General features: G+C 39.5%; 2 protein-coding genes across 5 annotated transcripts in view; one reads left to right on the top strand and one right to left on the bottom strand.

Moving 5' to 3' along the window:
- GUF1 (GTP binding elongation factor GUF1) overlaps window positions 1-3,550 on the top strand; it is a 33,112-nt gene extending 29,562 nt beyond the window's left edge. For both annotated transcript variants that reach the window (XM_089526956.1, XM_089526957.1), the window contains 3 exons: window positions 492-611; window positions 2,832-2,868; window positions 3,307-3,550. In XM_089526956.1, coding sequence (XP_089383082.1) covers window positions 492-611; window positions 2,832-2,868; window positions 3,307-3,444 — 295 coding nt within the window. In that variant the 3' untranslated portion in view covers window positions 3,445-3,550. The remainder of the gene's footprint in view (window positions 1-491; window positions 612-2,831; window positions 2,869-3,306) is intronic.
- A 62-nt stretch (window positions 3,551-3,612) lies between these two features.
- On the bottom strand, window positions 3,613-18,193 carry GNPDA2 (glucosamine-6-phosphate deaminase 2). 3 transcript variants are annotated; one of them, XR_016281289.1, is made up of 7 exons: window positions 14,812-15,411; window positions 11,782-11,883; window positions 11,429-11,611; window positions 9,713-9,897; window positions 8,006-8,180; window positions 6,728-6,884; window positions 3,613-6,625 (listed from the first exon to the last, which is right to left on the bottom strand). XR_016281289.1 is itself a non-coding variant. In XM_089525186.1 (7 exons), exons 2-7 carry the CDS (start codon window positions 14,933-14,935, stop codon window positions 6,823-6,825), a joined length of 831 nt encoding a protein of 276 aa, XP_089381312.1. In that variant the 5' UTR covers window positions 14,936-14,958; window positions 18,120-18,193; the 3' UTR covers window positions 3,613-6,822. The 3 variants fall into 3 exon arrangements, 2 of the variants coding, with proteins under 2 accessions (XP_089381312.1, XP_089381311.1); XM_089525186.1 differs by adding an exon at window positions 18,120-18,193 and having other exon boundaries at window positions 3,613-6,884; window positions 14,812-14,958; XM_089525185.1 differs by having other exon boundaries at window positions 3,613-6,884.
- Window positions 18,194-20,057: the final 1,864 nt, after the last annotated feature.

Here is a 20,057-nt window from a genome sequence, read left to right on the forward strand (position 1 = left end):
AGGTGAAATAATATTAAATATTATTAAAATTAAAAAATAAAAATTCAACAAAATTCAATAAAATAGAATAAAAATAAAATAAAATTTAAAATATAATAAAAATGAAATAAAATAAAAAACAAAAAATATTAAATGAAAATTAAAAATAAAATACAAAGTAAAAAATAAAGTAAAATAAAACTCAGAATAAATAACAATTAAATTAAATTAAAAATAAAATAAAAATAAAACAGAATATATAATAAAAATAAAAATAAAATAAAAAGTATTGCAGTCTGGCTTGCAGCCAGAGGGGCCTAAGACCATGCTTTCCCAGTCGCCTGCTTCACCCCTTCAGTATAGTTAGAATTCTTTCTCTCACTTTCATTGCATTAATTAAGCCTTCTTTATGTGACACTGACAAAATCCTAATGTATTTTCAAATAAGCAATAAAGAGTTTAAGCTTTATATTAAGCTACAGCATTTCACCTTTCTTTCTTTCACTTTTCAGAGACAAAGCATATCCAGTTGGTAAATCTTTGTGTGAACGTTTAAAAGATGTTATTCCAAGACAGCTGTTTGAAATAGCTATTCAGGCATCTATTGGAAGCAAAATAATTGCAAGAGAAACGTGAGTTTACTAGCCTTGTCTGTCTTGAAAGGGAGTTGAACTATCTTTGTTACATCATTGGACCTGTACTTGTAGATGGTTGTTGTTGATGTTGTTGTTGTTTGCCTTCAAGTAATTTCCAACTTAGGCTGACCCTAAGGCGAACTTAGCATGGTGGTTTCTTTGCAAGATTTGTTCAAAAGAGGTTTGCCATTATCTTTCCTGAGGCTGAGAGCATGCGATATGCCCAAGGTCACCCAGTGGGTTTCGTATCTTTTGGGGCTTGTTGGTTTTATTGTTGTGTATTGTACAAACTTTGTTGTTACCCGCCTTGATCCTCAAAACGGAAGAGGCGGGATATAAATAAATAAATAAATTATTATTATTAGTATTATTATTTCTATGTACTGCACACCAAATTAAGTAGCCTTACATAGCCTTATCCTCCTTTATAAACTGTTACATTTGGTACTGTTTACTTGACACTGAGATAGAAACCCAGGCATTTTTAGAGGATACAACTACAAGGGAAAACATGAATTTATGTATGTAATATAGTGGTTTCATACAACATGTTAGTTCCTTTATTCTGCCTGCTTCCAAAGAATTTCAGAGATCAGATTCTACTATTGAAGTGGCTGATAGTCCATTAGTGTGCAACATGTGAAGAGCATTTCCCTGTGTGATTTCCTGCCTCCATGAAAAAGCAGTGGTTTACATTAAACTGTGTTTCACCCCTTTTAGATGGTGATTTTGTGGCTATGAACATTCTGTAGTGCTGGGATGGGTTTGGGGATAGGCCTCTTACATTACCTAATTTGCCCTAGTTTGAACTAGTCTTAGGGGTTGTTCCCACTATGGTTTAAACTAGATCATGATCCAGTTTAAACCACCATGGTTCCCACTTAATTCAAATCCCTGAAGCAATTTGGAAAGGGGGGGGGGCATGAGTTTTACCTATTTTTACCCATTTAACCCACATCAAAAAGATAAAAAGGTAAAATGGGGTGTTTTTTGGGCTGAATCGATTTATTTGGAAATAAATTGATTCAGCCCAAGTGGGAACTAGGTGGAATCGAATCAAATTCGAATCCACCCTGGTTCCCACTGACAGCAGCTTTCCCGGCCATACCTCCACCCTCCCAGCCTGCCTCTCTCCTTCAGCCCCGGCCTCTCCTCTGCCCCCAGTATGGCCAGGATGACAGAGGGAGACATGGTGGGGAAGCTGCGGCTGTCGCTTCCTGCACCGATTCTTGAAACGGCGCAAACATAGTCGGAACCACTGTGTTTGCTGAACCGGTTTCAGGAATCGGTGCAGGAAGCGAATCAACAGGTAAGTGGGAATGAGACCTGTATATATTGCGAGGTTTGCACAGTCTTGGAGATGTCAATGAAGATACCTTGGGCTCGAGAATAAACATCTTATGCAGGAACTTTCTCAACGTGAATATGTGGCATTCATCTATAGTTACATTCTGATCACTTGAAATCAGTCTTGAAAGGCAACCCTAAAAGTTCAGGCGATAACAAAATAATTTCCAATCCCGAGTTGAATAAATGGTACCTTGAAAGGAAGGATAATTTCACTGCTCTCTAGCATCTCTTTGGAGCTAGGGTAGAAGACACAGTGGATGTTGGAAATAGCTTGAGTACACTCTTGCCTTTGGTACATGAAAAGCTGATGAAATTTTGTAGATCTCTCATGGCTTACATATGTTTTTAAATAAACTAGAAAAAAGACTGAAGGGGGTAATAATTTTCTGTCTTCAAGGAAGTAGTCACTCAGGAATGGGTTAACTCCATCTGCCAACCACTTTAGGCAGAAATCATACTGAAAAAGTCCTTTCAAACTGCATTGGAGACCCCAGCTTATCTGTTCGTTTTTCCCCTGCCTAAAGCCTATGGATGGATTATCTATCCCCCCCCCCCCCCTCCCAGCCATTCTGCCTGTAGTATATCCTTAGGCTTAAACCCAATTGCTATTCCCAAGACTTATTGAATAAATGACTGAATAGTATATGAACACATATATAAATCTCACTAATTCAGAAGGTCCATTTGAACTAATAATTCAACATAAATCTTAATCTACATTTTGATTATTCTTTTTAATCACTTCTCACTTCACATGCTAATTTATTGATTCTGATCACAATACTAGGTCACATTATGGAATATTTTTGCACTACACTCTCTTAAAATGCAGTTTGGTTTAAGCATAATGCATTGTTTCTCTTCTAGGGTTAAAGCCTATAGAAAAAATGTCCTAGCAAAATGTGTAAGTATCAATTTTCCCTCCCCAAGACCCTATAAATTCTTTTCTTCAAGTATTTAATGATTATAGAGTTTGTGTACTTGAGTTCCAGGGACAAATTTATTTATACTGTATACTCATAGTATTTGAGAACAAACTGGATTTTTCTTAATGCACATTTTTTTTGAAGTTGCCATCCCCACTATTGTCAGATAAAGTGATTTTTGTAAGGGTCATGCCACTTATTTCTCTCAACACTGTGATCTGTGTTTAGTCCAATAATTTTAAATTTATATAGAGTGATGATAGCACATGTTCTTGGATTTTGCATAGATCTTTTTGATGTCTTACAAAATAGAAATAGTAAAAAATAGTAGAAATGGTAAATAAGCTTTATAATCTGTGTTATGTGTAGTATTATAAAATCTGAAGAAACTAACATGACTTTTTGGGGGAAAACAGTATGGAGGAGATATTTCACGGAAAATGAAACTTTTGAAGAGGCAAGCAGAAGGAAAGAAGAAGTTGAGAAAAATTGGGAATATAGAAGTGCCAAAGGATGCATTCATAAGTGTTCTGAAGAGACAGCCTGACAAGTAGTTTTAATCCTACAGATTTCTTTCAGCTTTTATAAAGTTTCAAGTTCAATAACTGACCAGCGCTGACAAAGTGTATTCCTTGAATGTATTTCCTGTCTGTAGATACAGCTCTGAATATGATCAGAAATGTAAATAAATCATTCTGACAAGTACTATGGTGTAAGAACAATTTTATAAATAATTGAAGATTATATAGAGATTGACTGAAAAGACTACAGCTCTTTCATAAAGCATTCTGGTTGATGGTTTATCAAATAAACTTGAAACCAATAGGACTAGCGTTCCATCACATACAACCGTATGTTACACAAGCACAGTTGACACATTATTATGCAGTTTTCCAGCATGTTATGTGGCCTACTTTTAAAAAGAGATGTATCTTTTCCCACACACTTGATTATAATCCAGATTCATATTGACTTGTGTGAGCTTTTGGACATGTCAGGAAAGCATGCCATGTGTGAAAGAAAAAGGAATGTTTCTCTATGTGGGTCTGCTTATTTGGAGTATTGTTATAGACTACAAATCTGAGTATCTGCCTTATCACAAATTGCAGTACCCATCTATTCATTTATACTTTACAAATACTTAGAAGCACAACATATTACAAAGTAATTTTGCTTACAATACAGAATATGTAAAAAGGCTAAGAAATCTTCAGTATTCAGAAAGACATCTTTAAGGAGGTGAATTTAAATACATTCTTTTACACTGCAGGCTGTCTTTCTACTTTGAAAAATTAAGCCATTTTATGTCAGCAGTGAAATTCCCATTTGCAGTTAATTTAGATTGTTACTGTGTGCTGTAATATAAAATGTGAAGGTTTATTCACTGCATTGGAGGCTGGATTGGGGACTTTTACCTTCTTTTGGTTTTTACATTTCTTAAATTTCTACAATTGTGCATAAATGTTCTCTAGTTGGTTCCTGTCCCTCTGTGCAGCCTAAAGGCCTTATTCAATTGCTCACATGTTCACTAACATGTTTGCAATAATCTTTTCTTTTTTATATTGCTTGCCTCTCATCCCACCTAACTCTTGGATACTTACCTATTGGTTTCTCCTGCTTTTCAATAGGAGATATCAAAAGAAACTTAGTGACGTACAAGACCAAATAAACATTACACATAGGGTGGCAGATATCAATGTCTATGCAAACTTCTTAATAACCTTTCATTTCTGTCACAGAACCCACATCCCCATGACATCATTAGACAACCAGTGGTGTGTCCTAGGTTTTTCCTTTGCTTGTATGAGGATAATTAATTTCTGCAGTGTCGCCAAACCAAAATCTAAGCAAGGAGCTACAGTATATTATAGGAAGGCGCATCCAAACAAAAGTGCTAGTTGACACCCCAGCGTAACTACATGAAAAGTTAGCTGCATGTCATGGGTCAAAGGGTTTTACAAATTTTCTACTTTGCCAAAAGGCTTGTGACAGTCAGGACCTCAAGGCAATGATGGTAGACAGAACTAGACCCCTTCTAAGGATGGTTTGTGGACAGATTCATGTGGGTGGAAGTTGCAGTCATTCTGATAACGCTGTTAAAACGCTGTTAATGCAAACTAATCAGTCTCAGTATCTTATAGAACAGGATGGGGAAATTTATGGCCTTAGGCTGCTACTGGATGGCAATTGAGACCCAGGCTGCATAACCAGTGGTGAGGGATGACGGGAGACACCATCTGGAGGGCCACACACCGCTCATCTCAATATGATTACATTTTATCCTCTGACTACACAGGAATAGGCTTTCAGGCAGAATTGAAAAGCCCTGCCTTCAGCGAGTGTCCCTAAATACTTGGGACACAGGTGATGCCAGCAAAATGAAGTCACTTAAACGGATTTCTGTTACTACCAGCTGATCTGCTTCCCCACAAAGAATAACATTTCAAATGTAATAGTGGTTTTATTTGATTTAGAAGCAATACACTTGAGAGCAGAAAGCTTTTCACAAGCATGCTTGGTTGCATGGTCATACATGAAAATGAGGTCCCATCAATTAAGCAGAACTTCCATTTCACCCCACATAATATTTTTGAGGGCACTTGTCCAGCTTGATTTGTTTTGTTTGTGTAGTTCACTTAAATTGAAACCAACTGTTTAGTTTTTAGGGACCCTCCAAAGTCTCTTGCATCCCTGATTGAAAGGCCACCAAAGGCCACCAAATGAGTGTAGTGGCCAGAATATATAATAAATGTGCCCAGCAACTGAGCTGTGGCTCTTGCCCAAGAATAATGTGGTATACATACTTGTGTAAAGCAGCCCTTATTCCTGTTATGATAAACATCCTATCAGGCCTACATGTGGCCCCAGAAGAATGTGAAAGGAAAATATGGATTTAACTTTTTGCAATGAGGACTAATGGACTAACTGCCCCTGTGTGATCTAATTTAGTTCTTCCTTTTCAGAAGAGTATAACTTTTCAGTGTTTCCAAGTCTAGCTTTTCCAAGATCCTTTCCATCTTGTGACCTTGGGAAGAAATCCCCCCTTTAAAACCAGCTATGTATAAATGCATTTTTGCCAGAGCAGAGCTATATTAAACTTTGCTTACGTTTCAAATGCTTATGACATGCAGGTACGTAGCAGGAAACCTTGTTGTACGCAAAGCCTGCTTGGATTGGTCAGTTCTCCCTGCCTGCCCAGTGCTCCCTGTCTCCAAGACTATCAGAGCGGTAGCTGCTTTCATATGATCACTGCATATGGTGGGGATGCAGCCGCGGCCGTTTTTGAGCTCCCCCCACCATATGCAGCAACCGCAGATTCTCCAGTCTAGCTCGGAAGTTTCAGCACCTGCCTTATAATATGACACCTGGCATATAAGACGACCCCCGACTTTTAAGAAGATTTTCCTGGGTTAAAAAGTAGTCTTATACGCCAGAAAATACAGTATTTAAATGCATTTATGATATGTAGAATCCTTTCCCCCCCATTTATAAAAATAACTACAGCTGATATTCGGTGTAACAGTTGTGTGTAACCATTCCACAGTAAAGTGCCCATTTAATAGTTCATCGGTTATTTTACACATGCCAAGAAAAAAAGGCCTTGAGACAAAATAAAAAGATAGAGTTCTATATTTAAATTACATTTGTGGAGAGCTTGTTTACGCCTGCACTCTTTAAGTTCAGAATGTTCCACTGGTTTCCAGCAGAATACAGCATGTAACAGGCAAAAGAGATCTAGGCAGGAAAGCAGAAAATAGAGCTTGTAACAGTGCCAAGAGGAATGTGTGCACATCGGATGGGAGGGGAACCCCCCAAACAGTACTTATGATTCTTCACCTTAGCCAGTTTTCAGCATATTGCATAGCAGTAAATTTGTCTGCTACTTAGTAACACCGCCAGGGTCAGAGGTGGAGTCCAGCATGGATTGTCCGTCATTTTTGTTCTTTCATACTATATAGAGGGTCCACAAGTTTGTTGTGCACATGCATTAGACCTTGAAGAAAAGAAGCATCAGTGTTAGATACCTAATGTGGAAAGAACACATTTGGCCTTATGTACTGGATTTTTCTCTTATGTACTGGATTAGACTAATGGAAAGCAGGCTGTTCTCTCAATTGAAGTAATGCAATACATACTCATTTAGCTTTATTATTTCACCCACCTTATAAGCAAGAGAAAGTAAAGAATTAAGTTCCTGCTCACTCAAAACCAGAGTTTTTATGAAATAGGACAAGCAGAAGTCTTTTACAGCATGGAGATATGAAAAAAATAGTTGGAGATGTCACATTCATGTTACCAAGAAATTCCTCAATACTCTTTGATCCTGAACAGTGCTTCTGATCTTTCAAAGACAAATCATCTGTAACAATGCTACAGAACGTGTGACCCTCCTAATACAGTGCACACTTGTTATCACTGGGGTTTGGTTCTAGGATCTCCCATGGATACCAAAATCCGTGGATGCTCGAATCCCATTAAATACAGCAGCACAGCAAAATGGTGCCACTTATATAAAATGGAAAATCAAAGCTTACTATTTGGAATTTGTACTTTTTTAGAATATTTTCAAGCCGTGGATGCTTGAATCTGTGGATAAAAAAATCAATGGATAAGGAGAGCCTACTGTACTGGGCTAACCAAGCTGAGGATAAGGGCTGATGGGAATTGTATTCAATAACCTTTTGATGCTTTATCAGTGGCCATTTCCCAGGCTCTGAAACCTCCCATAAAATAAAGTTAGGCTGGCCTCTTCCCTTTCATTTTCTGTAATAAGGTAACAAAAGCCAAGGCTTTGGCTATTCAAGTGCTGCTGAGAATGTGATGTTTTTGTATGAAATATTTCTGTAATTTTAGTGTAAACATATTGCTCTGTATGTTATAGAGCTAATTGACTGTGGAAGTTTTAAAGGGTTTTAATTTATATGGTTGTATTTGGTTGTCATGAATAAACTGAGTTTTGAGGGTTGTTTTTTTTAACCTAACATCCCTCGGAATTGGCTATGCTGTTTAGAGATGATGAGAGTTACAGACCTACAACATCTAGAGGTCTACATGTTGCCGACACCTTGCCTAAAAGATGTTCAGATTGACTGTCTCTCAAGGCAAAATGCTCACCTTTAAAATACTTGACAGTTTTAACTCTTAGTTCTAATGTTGCATCTTCATCACATACAAAGATAGTGTGTGGATGTTGCTGAAAAGCAGAAACTGTCCACATATGATTGACCCCTTCTTCAATTGCCTTGTACAAGGCAAAAGCTTTGTGTGCACCAGTGATTAGAATCATCACCTGCAAGACAGATAAATGTGATTATATTATTACTATTGTTACTATTATTTTATATTTATTTATTTATTTATTTATTTAGGTATTTATATCCCGCCCTACAGCCCTAATGGCTCTCAGGGCGGCTTACAATTATTATTTTTAATCAGACAGTTCCCTGCCCTCAGGCTTACAATCTAAAAGACACAACACAAAAGGAGAAGGGAATGGTGGAGGGAAAGGGGATGAAGTCCAGTGGTTCTTCTCTCCCTCTGAGGCCTGGACCAAGGCAGATGGATTGGAGGGAGGGCTCTTCCTTCTTCAGTATCTCAACCTTCTCCCAATATAGGAACTCAGGGATTATCCAATAGTTAAACAAAACCAGCAGCTTGCAGAAATAGGTATCAGTAAATGTGTGCCAATTGTTGCAGTAGATCTCATATATTTCTTACAGGATTTGTTTTATAATGTCAAAAGATATCCCTCAAGTCAGCTTGCTACAGACAATACAGGAAATACTACATTTTGGTTGAAATGTGATATAAAAATGTGTCCTACACACAGAAAATACTGCAGGCAAGAGCTGCCCTCTAATGGTGGAAAAATCTTTTGTCTTTTGAAGACAACACAGTAGTTAAATCAGAGTTGTAATGTTTAACAAAACATCACAGGATGTTTCTCACTGCCCTATCCTCTTCAGGGAACCGGCAGAATAGGAAACTTTTGAAGACAACCTTCATGACTCTGACTCCGCTTCCATTCTTGTTGCTGTTCTATCCATGAGTACAAAGGACAATCACACCAGTCCCTTTGTCAACAACCAAAATAAAGAGAGGGCTAATAACTTTTTAATTGTGCACAGCTGCATTGTAGGGGTTGTGAGGAGGGCAAGATGTTGTCTTAATGGCATTATCAATACCTATCTTAACATTCCCCAACATAAATGCATGTCTCCCTACAAGGGAGGGGTGAAGAACATTTTATCCTCCAGATTTTTTGAACCACAACCAGTGCACACAAGGAGGGTGCAGGAGATGTGGCCTGTACTGGGTGACACCTCTGAGGCGGCACAGGAAAGGGCTAAGCATGCCCCTCCCAGGTGACACCAGGGGTGGGGATGCCATGGACCACAACTTCCCTTATCCTTTCACATTTGGTCATGGTGGTTGGTCTAACACATCAAAATGGCCACCAGTTATACCCCTTCCCCGCAATATGGGGGCGGGCAGGGAACCATGCACAATTGCATATGTTCCAACCTCAAGAGTAAGGAATGTATAGGGACTACTGAATGATTCCTTTAAATCTGGATGATACTGCACTGCCAGGTAAGTGTTATTACTGGTGGTAGGATAAAAATATCCTCTTTCCTGTCTCATTTGTAAGAAAATACATGGATTAGAAATATAGTAAATTATAGTGGACAAAAAGAGCTCACTTCATGATGACTGTACTGTACATGAATTGCCAACACTTCTGACAAAACAGTTCTGAAATACTTCATTTTGTAATGTTCGTCTCAAGAATATTAAGGAACTAAGGACAAATGTTCTTACTTCTCTGGCGTCCATCACTGTCCCCACACCAACCGTTAATGCCATTGTTGGAACTTTAGTTAAGTCGCCATCAAAATATTTTGCATTTGCCAAAATTGTGTCCATGGCTAGTGTCTTCAGTCTTGTCCTCGATACCAAACTTGACCCTGGTTCGTTGAAAGCTATGTGACCATCTGGACCAATACCTTGAAAGACCAAACACACAAAATGATACCAATCTGTAGCACTGCTTTAGAAAATAATTTTACATAACAAAAAACTAGTGACATTCTAAGCTAGAATTGAAGAAATTAACAATGATGCCTCCAGTAAATCACATGCTTTACAATATTTATCAAGAGAACAACACTGAACGTATTTATGTATTAAAATGTATCCTGCCCTCTATTCAAAGATCTCGGTGTGATGGGCAATAATATCATACATTTTAAAACAATGTAAACAATAAAAATAGAATTTAGATGGCAAAAAAACATACTAAACATTTTAAGAAGTTAAAAAAGACAGATTAAAACTAATTCCTCAGATTTGTGTAAAAGCATTTACGTTCCAAAGTTTTGTAAAGAACGATTTTTTGTTTTGCACAAAAATGACAACAATTTAGACATCAACAGGGGTTCTAACGAGAAGGGATCCATAACAGGTGTGCCACAACAAAGAAAGCTCTCTCTTATGTCTTCTGACAGTATATTGCCCTTATGAATTGGCCCCTTTGAAAGCCAGCATAGTGCAATGGTTGGAGCATTGGACCACAACTCTGGAGATCAGGATTTGAATCCCCGCTCAGCCATGGAAACCCACCTGGTGACCTTGGGCAAGTCACACTCACTCAGCCTCAGATGGAGGTCAGGACAACAAAATGCCACGATGGGGTCACTGTAAATTGGGAATGGCTTGAAGGCATGTGACAACAGGCTCTTTCAGCAGATAGAAGAATTAATTTGTTGAATTGTTTTTACATTCTCTCCCCCTCCTTAGATAGGGATTTCCTGCCTGTAAACTCCTCTCTCTCTCTCTCTCTCTCTCTCACACACACACACACACACACACACACACACACTCAAACTAACTACATGATTTAGGTCACTCACACTACTGAACTGGTCATTTTCTATCTTCCTCTCTCAACTTACTTTGGAGAGATCATGAGATAAAGATTTCTTTTTTACCTGAACTATTCACTAGTTAGATTAGGATATAGTCTTCTATGTAAATATAAATAAAAGTCATTAGTAAACTTTTGTTTGAACTACAAGCTACTTGTGTTTGTTGTTTTTGGAGTCAGTCTCAGTTCTTAGGGAAGCATAGTTACACAAAGGCTACTCTGCTGATTTAAAGCTAGACCCTAACAGGCTTAGCTTTGACATTTAAATATTTCTGTTTCCTTACCAAAGGCCGAAACCTTAGGCAAGTTAAATTAGCCTACATAACTAAACTAACTGGATACTGTCACTATTAAAATAATCTCACTTTTGTTCCTTCCAAATAGTTGTATTGCTTATAAGGTTTGGCTCTTTGCCTTCATTTATTAATAACAAGGGAGCCAGTGTGGTGTAGTGGTTTGAGTGTTGGACTACAACTCTGGGGATCAGGGTTCAAGCCTTCCTCTGAGCAAATTGTGCTAAGAAAACCACATGGCAGGTTCTTAGGGTCACCATAAGTTAGAAATGACTTGAAAGCACACAACAACAATTACATTAATTAAAAAAACCTTACCTCCAACAAATAGGTCTATCCCCCCAGCTTCTTCTATTTTTTTTTCAAATGCGTCACACTCTGCCTTTAGATCTGGAGCATTTCCATCAAGAATATGAGCATTGTTTGGATCTATGTCAATATGCTTGAAGAAATTGTTCCACATGTAAGAATGGTAGCTCTCTGGATGATTTCTGGGAAGCCCTCCAGGAGAAAAAGATTTCATAACAGTTAATTTACAATATCTGTTCCATTAGTGGTCTACAAAACAATTTTGATATACACTACATTCATGAAACAGTTTAGTTATGTTCTATTTTTTATAAGGGATGCCCACCAGCAGCACAAATGCAAACGTCTTTACAAGGACTTACCCACATATTCATCCATGTTGAATGTCTTCACATATTTGAAAGATAGATCTCCTCTTTTGTGATATTCTATTAGCTTCTGGTAGCATCCCAGAGGTGTACTACCTGTATTAAGCAAATTATTTCATTGCACTATATACTAGTAAAAACATCTTCATTGTAGTTACTAAGTGTAAACCCCAAATGCAATTATAATTATATCGATAGACTGTGTTTTGCTTCATCTGTTTGTACGCTCAGAGAAAATTCAAAAAGACACAGGAGAATAGTCTTTGCACAGGGATAAAATGCATTAAATATAAATTAACAAAAAAGAAAAACCCTTAATTGTGTCTACATTGTAACAGTTTCCAAGGAGGTCTGGTTTTATGCTGAACTTTAAAGCTAACTCTTTTTCTCAGTGAAGACATTACAAAAAATATTAGTGTAAAAAGTTTTGACATTGAATTATTTCATGTGGTTAAAAAAGGCAGCAAAGAGCTGAAATAGAATTGTTTCCCACTGAGTGTAAAAACAGACATTTAGAATGAAGGGCTGAAAGGGGATTTTGGCAAACAAGGGGAAAAGACACTATGATGGCAGATGCAGTTCTGTGTAAGTGTAAAGAGATGCATGTTAAGCCAAAGCATTCTGATTCTGCACATAAGTTTGCTGGTGAACTGGTAAGCTAACAGTGAATGCTCAGGGAAGGGAGCTTGGAATGGAGAGAAACATGAAAATGTTGATCCATGGTGTGGTTGTGAAAAGGGCCAATTGTACTTGAGGATCATTAGAAAAAGATTAATGATTGTCATTAAATTCATTTATACCTTGCCTTTTTAGGACTCACAGAAGCTTACAATTTAAAACAAATACAGTACCAAAAAAGGTCAACGCTGAATGAATAAAACTTTTCCTATTTGAATAATTTAAAACATACACTTAAATAAGGATTAAAAGTATCCTCAAAGCCTTTCCTTTTAAAACTTTAGTTCTAGGGGTCTGTAGGAATAAAAAATATCTTTGCTTGCCACCTGAGGAACAGTACAGAGGGAGTTATTCTGGCCGTCCTGGGAAGGGAATTCCAGAGGCCAATGGCAACCACTGAGAAGGCCCTGCCTCACAAAGCTGAATTTGAAAACAGAACTACTGATATGATAATGCCCTGGTGCACTGTGTATAGTTCTGGGTGCTACAACTCAAAAAAGATATGGCAGAGTTAGAATAGTCACCAATAAGGGCAACCAATTTCCTCATGAAGTGAGGAATAGATATGCAATTTGAGTTTTTTGAACTTAGAATAAAAAGGGAAATGAGGAGGATGGATAATGAATATACAATTATTGATGGTGTGCAGACATACTGATACAGGTTAAGGATCCTTTATTGGAAAAAATACTCCAAACCTGTCCACATGAGATCATAATACCTTTAGTTTTCTATGGTTCAGTCCACACATACTTTTGTTTATTGCACAAAATTATAAAAACTACTGTGTATAAAATTACCGACAGGCTACGTGTATAAGGTGCATATGAAACATAAATGAATTTTGTGTTTAGACGTGGGTCCCATTTCCAAGATATCTCATTACAGATATGCAAGTATTCCAAAATCTGTGGGGGGGGGGAACCACCCCAAAATTCAAAACTCTTGGTCCCAAATGTTTGTGATAAGGGATACTCTGAACGCCATATGCAGATTCCACTTTACACGGAAGCCACGCCGCAAAGCAGGGAGTGATGTGTGCACGTCACACCGCCGCAATGCAGCTGTGCACAATTAAAAAGTTATTAGCCCTCTCTTTATTTTGGTTGTTCACAAAGGGACAGGTGTGATTGTCCCTTGTAGTCATGGATAGAACAGCAACAAGAATGGAAGTGGTGTCAATCGAATGGGGCTCGAGTTTACACGGTATTTGCCTTACTCGGGGTGGGTGGGTAGTGGTGTCCGGAACGGATCCCCGTATGAGGCAAGGCTGCACTGTACTAAATTTGGGGCCATTCAGATATATTAAATAGTAGGAGATTCAGGAAAGACAAAAGGGAGTATTTTCTTCAACAGCCAACCCACAGTTAAACAATGCAATTTCCCTCTCTGTGATGTAGTGATGGCTGCCAACTTGGGCACTTTTGAAAGGGGAATGGACTAATTTGTGTTTTCATACTGTTGCCAGTACCAAGGCAGCTTGCCTCTCACTATCAGTAGCAATGGAACATATGTGGAAGAGTGCTATTGCATTCAGCACCTGTTTGTGCCATTCTTGTAGGCTTCTGGTTCTCTGCTGTGGGAACAGAATGCTGGACCTGATAGCCCTTTACTCTGAACTAGCAGGGTTCTTCTTATAGTTTCTATAGACAAATTTGCAAAGAATTTCAGAATGAGTTTTTCCAGGCCTGCAAGTATAACCAAACTCTAAAAAGCTATTTTCTGCTAGACAAAGATTGCAATTTGCAGCAATAGTGAATGCATGTAGGCTTAATGCTTGAGACACTTGCAACACTTTTTCCTCTGTTCAGAGATGTATCTGCTAAAGACGTTTCCAACAACAACAAAAAAGTGACCATCTGGATTTTATCCACTGTCTGGCTGGGCAGCATTTCACTGCTGAACCAGTTGAGGAAATAAGTCAGTTACACAAGAAGAACAGAAACTAGAGCTGGCAGTTTTGGATAAAGGAAGTACTCCACTTTTCTATACTGGAAGTTGAAGAGATGCAATAGAGATGTCTTGCTCAGCAGTTTACAGCACAGGGATATAAATGTTTCTAATTTAGATATGGGAAGTTGTGGCCCTCCAGATGGCGCTGGACTGCAGCCCCCATAATCCCCACAGTATGCTGACTATGGCCGATTCGAACTGCAGCTCAACAATATCTGAAGAGTGCCCGTCTCTGTTCAAAATGCTTCTTGGACTGTTTTATCTTCTAATATTATTCTAGTAAAGAGATATGCAGCAGCCGAACTTACCACATTAATGAAACCATGCACTGAGATGAAGCCAACTACCCTCTCCCAGCCCGTGTTTACAAGAGAGGAGAAGAAAGTACATTACCTGTTGGTAAGCCAAGAGTGAAATATCTGCTCTGACTCGGCTTGAACTGGATGATGCGATTGCAGATGTACTTTGCAGCCCATTCGCTAGCCAGATCGTAATTATCAAGTATGACCAGCCTCATCTTTTAAAGAAAGGATGAGATCACTGCGGAGGAGAAAACAAGTTAATACAGTTATTGCAAACAGGGATGTGTTTCAAGCCAAGCAGTTGCAATTTGTGAGCCAAACAATGTCCAGCTGCCATGTAAAGTTAGTGGAACCATACAACTGCCTTCCTATAAGAGCTCCACTGGCTGCATCTATTTACTGGCACAATTCAGAGTTCTGGTTATGACTTACAAAAACCTATATAGCTTAAGTCTAGGCTATTTGATGGACTGTATCTCCCAAAATGACCATACTTGGGCCTGAGATCATTGGAGGGAGGACTCTTCTCGCAGTCCCATCACATTCACTGGTCAGAATGCAAGATATGGCTTTCTTGGTGGCTGCCTCTAGGCTCTAGAATTCCCTTCCTAGCGACAACTGAATCCTTTCACCAGAAAGTGAAAACAGGGTTTTGATAACAGGATTTTGAGAACTCAGTTTTAAAGACAGTACTTTAAAAAGGTGTTGCACTGTTTTAATTCTATTGTTTTTAACTGGCCTTTTATCATGTTTAATTGTATGTTTTAAATTACTTTTTAAATCCTGTTAATAGCTTGATTCTATTTCAGCATCAATCTTTTTTATGTTTCAACTGCATTACATTTATTTTAATTTGTGAACTGCTTTGAATCCCAGTTTTGGGAGAATGGTGGGATATAAATAAAGTTCATACTTTCGAAGCTTGATAGTGCCACTTGTTTTTTGCACTCTCAGGTAGACAACAAAGCTAGAAATCTTATCTAGTCTATGTATTCGCTATATATTCACTGTATATCAATAGGAATCTCAGCTGGGCTTCAAAGCTCACAAACAGAACTTAGAAAAGTTACTTTTTTGGCCTTCAACCCCCTGAATACGCTAGCCAACACAGCCACAAGTTATGCTGACTAGGGGATTCTGGAAGCTGCAAAATCATTTCCCCAAGCTCTAGCACAAGAGTCATGAGCATTTAGTGCTGAGTGAGAGGGTTTCTAAAGTTCAAGGCTGAACGGGAATCACCCCAGATACTGTTATGATCTTTACAAGCTGCACAAAGGCATTCCACAAGCATAGATTTTTCTTCCCAAAGTTGTCAGACAGGAAGCCACACACAGGCATCTGCCAAAATGGCAAAATCTACCACAGGAAAAGAGCTGATATTTATAACACTTACAGAAAAGAACAGCATTACTAATCCCTTATCCTGTCCAGATGCCACATTAAAGTAACCCTATTGATTGTCACTCAAGCTGCATCTGCACTGCAGAAATATCCAGTTTGACACCACTTTGACAGGGCTCAGTGCTGTGGAATTCTGGGAACTGTAGTTTGTTGTGGCACCAGAGCTCTCTGACAGAGAAGGCTAAATTCCCCACAAAACTACAAATCCAAGAATTCCATAGCATTGGACCATGGCAGTTAAAGTGGTATCAAGCTGGATTATTTCTGTAGTGCGGATGCAGCCTCAGAAACAAAACATGGTATCAAATGACACTCCTAGCAAGGCTAAATTTGTTAAATAAAATGCTGGTGCTTATTGATTAATTTATGCTGCTGCAGGAATATGAAAGCAATTAAGTGGGACAGATCTCATCAGAAAGAAAGAACTGTGGCATTTTAAGGACTAAGCCACTTGATGGTATACACTGCTTTGGACTACTAAACGCTGCTCATCTAATCACTTAAAAGTCAAGATAAAGAGCCCTATGCACATCAAAGCCCTACAAAAACCTCTTTGATCTATTAAGCAGTCACCTAAGTCACTTTCTCAGTATCTTTAATTTTACTCTCCAAAATAAGCGTGATCCCAAGTGGCTTGAAAGAAAATGTCACCCTTCTCTATAAGATCTCTAAATTAGTAGAGGGAAGGAGAGAGAAAACATCTCCAAAGCCTCTAAAACAGCCTTTCCCAACCTGGTGTCCTTCAAAATCAGGCTGGATTACATGTATCCCAACCCGTGTCAGGCTGGCCAAGGATGATGGGGGCTGCAGTCCAATGTGCAATCCAGACATTGTAGTCAAAGACTTCCAGAGGACACCACCACATTGGAGAGAGTTGCTCTCTAAGGCATGATAGGAGTTGTGGTCAAAGATTTTCAGAAAACACCACCAAGTTAGAGAGCTTCTCTAAGGCATGATAGGCACTGTAGTCACAGACTCTCAGACCATCAGGTTAGACAGAATGACTCCAAGGCATGATAGGCATTAGAGTCAAAGACCTTCAGAGGACAGATGGAAGAAAGCTGCTCTAAGCTATGATAGGCACTGTAGTCACAAACACCACCAGTTTAGAAAGAGCGGTTCTGAGGCATGATAGGCACTGTAGTCAAAGACTCTCTGAGGACACCATCAGGTTAGAGAGAACCACTCCAAGGCATGATAGGCACTGGAGCCAAAGACCTTCAGAGGGTAGAGTGATGACAGCTGTTCTGAGGCATGATAGGCATTGTAGTCCAAGACTTTCAGAGGACACCACCAGGTTAGAGAGCTGCTCAAAGGCACGATAGGCATTGTAGTCAGAACACCACCAGGTTAGAGAGCCGCTCTAAGGCATGCTAGGCATTGTAGTGAAAGACTTTTGGAGGACACCACCAACTTGGAGGGACCTGCTGTAGGGCATGATAGGCATTTATAGTCAGACCTTCAAGGGACAGGTTGGAGAGAGCTCCCCTAAGGCACGATAAGCTTCCCAGGAAAGTCCCCAAACTGTGCCCTTTAAGAGATTTTGGACTTCAGCTCCCAGAAACCTCAGCCAGGTTGGCCAACAGACTGGGGATTCTGGGAGGGGAAGTCCAAAATCCCTTAAAAGAGCAGAGTTTGGGGACCACTGGGCTAGAGAGAATTATCGTAGGGGATGATAGGCATTGTAGTCAAAGACTTTCAAAGGACACCACTAGGTTGGGGAATGCTGCTCCACTCAGTGCAGGGCATTAAGTTGCCCCACAGACACTTTTGTGCAAAACCATATACTGCATATGCATGCCAATATCCCCCCTCCCCCATTCAAAAACTCCACTGAACCCCCTGCTTTTTGGAAGCCTGTTTACTAAAGGAGGACCCATTCTCTCTCCCAGCCCAGCCCTGTTTTTCCTCCACACCTCCCTTGGCACGCCCTGAGTCCCTTTCCACCCGCCCAGCCCAGCCCAGCCCAGCCCAACCCAGCCCAACCCAACACTGAACCTCTCCAGGTGCAAAAGGCCAGCTGCAAGACCAGCAGCAGCAGCAGCAGCAGGGAGAAGAAGAGGGAAGTCAATGGAAAGCAAGGGAGAGTGCGCGCGCGCCGGCGGCTGCCTGGGACTGGGAGGAGTGGGCGGGGCCAAGACTTCCGGGACTCTCACACAACAAGGCTGCTTCAGTTCTCGCCGAGGAGAGCCACAGATAGGGGGCGGAGCCAAAGAGAAGCCACTGCGCATGCGGGAAGGAGGCGAAGTTATATAAAGGCTGCGTCCTCGCCTCCGAGCTCAGTGCGCAGTTGGGGGTGGTGGCGCGAGGGTGGCTCCAAGACTGGGAGGTGGAGGGCTTTTATGAAATTAGGAAGGAGGAATTGTTTTTAAGTAAAGAAACATAGGGTGCCTTAGGCACAAAAGGAGGACAGGGTGCTTTCGATATATATAGATAGTCGAAGAGAATGGAGGACTTTATAAAATGAAAGCTGAAAACACTATTTATGTTTTTCTTTTATTTCTATGCTGCCTTTCTCCCAGAAGGGGCCCAAGGCAGCTCACAAACAAAAACGCATTAAAGAAAAACCTTCTCATAGTTAAGCAATGGAAACTTTGCATTAAAAACAATATAAAATTAAAACTTAAAAGCACAACAGAAGCTCAAGCTTCTTAGTCATTTTCAAAATGGAGGCTGTTTGGAAATTCCTGCTGGGGAAAAGAAAGGTTGAAATGTAGGGCTGGAAAAGGAGGGTGTCTGGTGCACCCAACAACGTTTTAAAGCAGTTGTTAGAAAGAAGCCTAGGTTGTTGGGGAGGAAGGGTGAGGTATAAGGGAAGAAAATAATAGTAAAGTCATAGTAAACATCATCATAAATTCGTCATTGTGCCTCAAGGGGAATTTATCACTCAGGGTTTTCTTGGCAAGTTAATTCAGGGGAGGTTTGCCCTTGGCTTCTTCTCAGGCTGAGAAAGTGTGACTTGCTAAGGGCCACCCAGTGGGTTTTATGGCTGAGGATTTGAACCTGGTTTTCCAAAGTCACGATCCAGCGCTGAAGCCACTACACTATGCTGGCTCTTAAAGTAAACATCATATTAAACTAATAAGAGCAATTAGTAGCCAGAGGTTTTCAGTAAAATGTAAGGAGTTGGTGGCCATAGGCAGTATAAGTGCAAAATAAAATGGAGGTGGGCATATGCTATTGCCCAAGAGTGTAGATTTAGGGAGTGTTTGGGCATTATTTTTTGTCCATGCTCATTTTACTCTTGGGTATGAACAATATGCTGATGAGGAAGAAATCTGAAGGAAAACTTTGCCATGAAGGGAATTCTTAAAATGCATTAAAGGCAGGCTGAAGAACGATATCATACATGGTATCACACAACAGAATTAGGCAGACAGTCTTTCAGATTGAGTATGTTATTTCATCTTGCAAGTTGTAAGACAGACTTCCTGCAAGTGCTTTCTCAATTAAAAAAAAACCCCACAGGTTTAAAATTACATTGGTATGGAGATATTTCTGAAGGTTTTTAATCTTTGTGAGCGACCCCCTTACTAAGCTTGTAGAAGCATTTTCACTTTGTCACCCCTACAATAGTACATGGGAGCAATGTTACTGGTTAAGATATAGTAAAATTGGGATAGGTGGGGAGGGCAGCCATGATTGAGGCTTAAGAACTGTAACCAGAAGTTAATAAAATTAAGAGGGTGCCTGAAACACTTTTGAAGTGCTGTGGCTATGCTTGGGGATGAAAAGTTAAAACTTCCCATTCCAATAATCTCAAGCAATTTTCTGATACTGCATTTCCAGACAAGAAGAATTCACCTCCACAAACTAATGTAGTCAAAATTACACCAGTATGTTGTCAAAGAGTTGCAAATGAACTGGTATTTTACGTATTGAATTATAGCCCTTTCCACCAGGTAAAGCTTTTAAAACCTTTAAAATGCAGCAATC

Source organism: Sceloporus occidentalis, unplaced genomic scaffold (genome assembly GCF_023333645.1).
Source record: "Sceloporus occidentalis isolate IW3139 unplaced genomic scaffold, rSceOcc1.0.p SCAF_5, whole genome shotgun sequence".
In the NCBI taxonomy this organism is placed as follows: Eukaryota; Metazoa; Chordata; class Lepidosauria; order Squamata; family Phrynosomatidae; genus Sceloporus; species Sceloporus occidentalis.

What these genes read in the sequence shown, in the direction of transcription:
- GNPDA2 (XM_089525186.1), bottom strand. Translation starts at nt 14,935, where the DNA reads ATGAGGCTGGTCATACTTGATAATTACGATCTGGCTAGCGAATGGGCT. An exon ending in CACTCTTGGCTTACCAACAG is followed by an intron (nt 11,884 to 14,811) that starts GTAATGTACTTT and finishes TGCTTAATACAG; the next exon opens with GTAGTACACCTCTGGGATGC. An exon ending in GATAGACCTATTTGTTGGAG is followed by an intron (nt 9,898 to 11,428) that starts GTAAGGTTTTTT and finishes TGGTCTTTCAAG; the next exon opens with GTATTGGTCCAGATGGTCAC.